The 2,353-nt window shown below is 61.3% G+C and overlaps 1 protein-coding gene across 1 annotated transcript in view; it reads right to left on the bottom strand.

The window, feature by feature from the left end:
* PCDH7 (protocadherin 7) overlaps positions 1-2,353 on the bottom strand; it is a 288,155-nt gene that overhangs the window by 282,468 nt on the left and 3,334 nt on the right. The window contains exon 3 of the mRNA XM_009880708.1: positions 83-2,350. Coding sequence (XP_009879010.1) covers positions 83-2,350 — 2,268 coding nt within the window. The remainder of the gene's footprint in view (positions 1-82; positions 2,351-2,353) is intronic.

Raw genomic sequence — 2,353 nt, 5'->3', positions numbered from 1 at the left:
TGTGGGGGTGTGTGTGTGAGTGTCGGAGGCTGTGCGGGGGGGTTTGCGTGGACCGCGGCGGCGCGGGGCGCAGCGCTCTTACCTGCTTGCTGTACTTGCTGCTGGCCTGGCAGCTGTACTCGGAGCAGTGGTCCGACCCGATGGAGATGTTGTCGCCGGCGCCCACGAAAGTGTTGGCCGGGGGCAGGTCCTGCACGGCCTGGTGCTTTTTGCCGGCGGTGGGGGACTGCGGGTGCAGCTGGACGGTGGGTAGCGGTGAGCTCGACTTGTAGTGCCTGGCCAGGCAGGGGCTGCCCGGGCCACCGTTAACCGAGCGGTACCGCCCCATACCGGGGCTGTCCGAAAGCTTCTCGTTGACGCTGTCATAGCGCTGCCCATTAGGCTTGGAAGCCTCGACGGTGACGATGCTGCTGTAGAGGGGCTGCTTGCCCTTCTTGCCTTTCTTATCCTTCTTTGGCTTCTTGGCCTTGTCATGCTGCTGTGGGGTGAAGAAATCCTCGTGGTCCTTCTTGCCGGCCTCATAGCCATGTTTGCTTTTGGAGCGGCAGTAGCGGGCCATGACCACCACCAGGATGAGGAGGATGACGGTCATGATGCCAGCCACCACGCCGATGACTATGCTAAGCCGCTGCTTGCTCAGCTCATAGCTGGGGTCACCGGCGATGTCCTGGGCCAGGGGAGTGTGGAGGCTGCGGGCCACCTGGCTCTCCACCACAGTAGCGTTGGACAGGCTCTCATTGACAAAGACGTGGAGCAGGGCAGTGGTGGACTGGGGCGGCTGCCCACTGTCATTCACCTGCACCACGAGGCGGTGCAGGCCATAGTGCTTGGGGGCCAGCTTGCCCACCAGTGACACCACGCCACTGGCCGGGTCGATCTCAAAGAGTTTGAAGGGGTTTCCCCCAATGATGCTGTAGTTGAGGTCGGCGTTGAGACCAGTGTCAGCATCAGTGGCAACCACTGTGGCCACCACAGTGCGCATGTTGCTGGAGGGCGGCAGCACGGTGTAGGAGCTGTTGCTGGGGAAAGTGACTGTGGGCGCATTGTCATTCTCGTCCATCACAAAGAGGGACACAGTGGCCGTGGCAGAGCGTGGTGGCTCACCTCCATCCACTGCCTTCACCTTAAAAGTGTAGCTGGTCTGTTGCTCCCGGTCAAAAGAGACAGTGGAGAAAATGGTTCCAGTGTCATTCTCGATGGAGAAGATGCCAGCTGCCTGGTCGTGGTCACCAGGCTGGATGGAGAGGCTGAGCTCTGCATTGCGGCCCTTGTCGAAGTCCATCACGGTCACCATGCCTACTGGGCTATTGGGCTGCAGGTTCTCCTTCACATAGAAAGTAAACACATCCTGCATGAAGCGTGGCTCATTGTCGTTGCGATCTGCCACCCTCACCACCACCGTAGTGGAGCCCTGCAGGGATGGCACCCCCTTGTCCCGGGCTGTCACCTGGAACTCATAGGTGTCACGTTGCTCACGGTCCAGCACTGCCTGCACTGACACATCCCCAGAGTCGGGGTCGATGCTGAAGATGCCACCTGGTGCCTCCGAGGAGAGGGGTGAAGCCTCGAGGGAGTAAGTGATCTCGGCGTTCTTGCCACTGTCTGCATCTGTGGCGACCACTGTGGCCACCCTCTCACCAGGCAAGTTGTTCTCTGGAAAGGAGACCTCCAGCACAGCCTGGCTGAACACGGGAGGGTTGTCGTTAGTGTCCCCAACCCGCACCAGCAAGGAATTGTTGCTGGACAAGCTGGGGCTGCCTGAGTCCACAGCCACGATCACCACGTTGTAGTCGCGGACAGCCTCATAGTCCAGAGGGGCTGAAGTATGGAGGAAATACTTGCGCTTGTTCTGCGGCTCCCCTTCACCCTCGCTGGCTGGCTTGAGTTGGAAGGGCACGTCACCCACCACGGTGCAGGTCACCACCCCATTTTCACCTTGGTCCCGGTCTGACACCTGTACCAGGGCAATTGGGGTATCCACCAGCACATCCTCAGCCACGCTTGCCACCCCGTCCCGGAGCGGGATGCGCCCAATTTTCCGGATGTCGATGGTAGGCACGTTGTCATTCTCATCACGGATGTTCAGCACGACAGTGGCTTTGTCTGTCTTGGGGGGCTGGCCCCGGTCTCGGGCCATGACGGTGAAGCGAAGCTGGTTCACCTCCTCCCGGTCGATGCGGTGCAAGACGCTGAGCCAGCCGGAGGTCTCGTCCAGCCTCAGCAGGCGCCTGACGGACTCGGTGGCCGCCCCGAAGACGTACTCGATCTGCCCGTTCACCCCCACGTCCAGGTCGGCGGCTCGCAGCTGCAGGATGGGGGTGCCGGGGCTGCTGTTCTCCGCCAGGTCCGCCTC

Source organism: Charadrius vociferus, unplaced genomic scaffold, assembly GCF_000708025.1.
Source record: "Charadrius vociferus isolate BGI_N301 unplaced genomic scaffold, ASM70802v2 scaffold42, whole genome shotgun sequence".
NCBI classification, from domain to species: Eukaryota; Metazoa; Chordata; class Aves; order Charadriiformes; family Charadriidae; genus Charadrius; species Charadrius vociferus.
The sequence above is the reverse complement of the archived record's forward strand: the minus strand, read 5'-3'. Positions and strand labels throughout refer to the sequence as shown.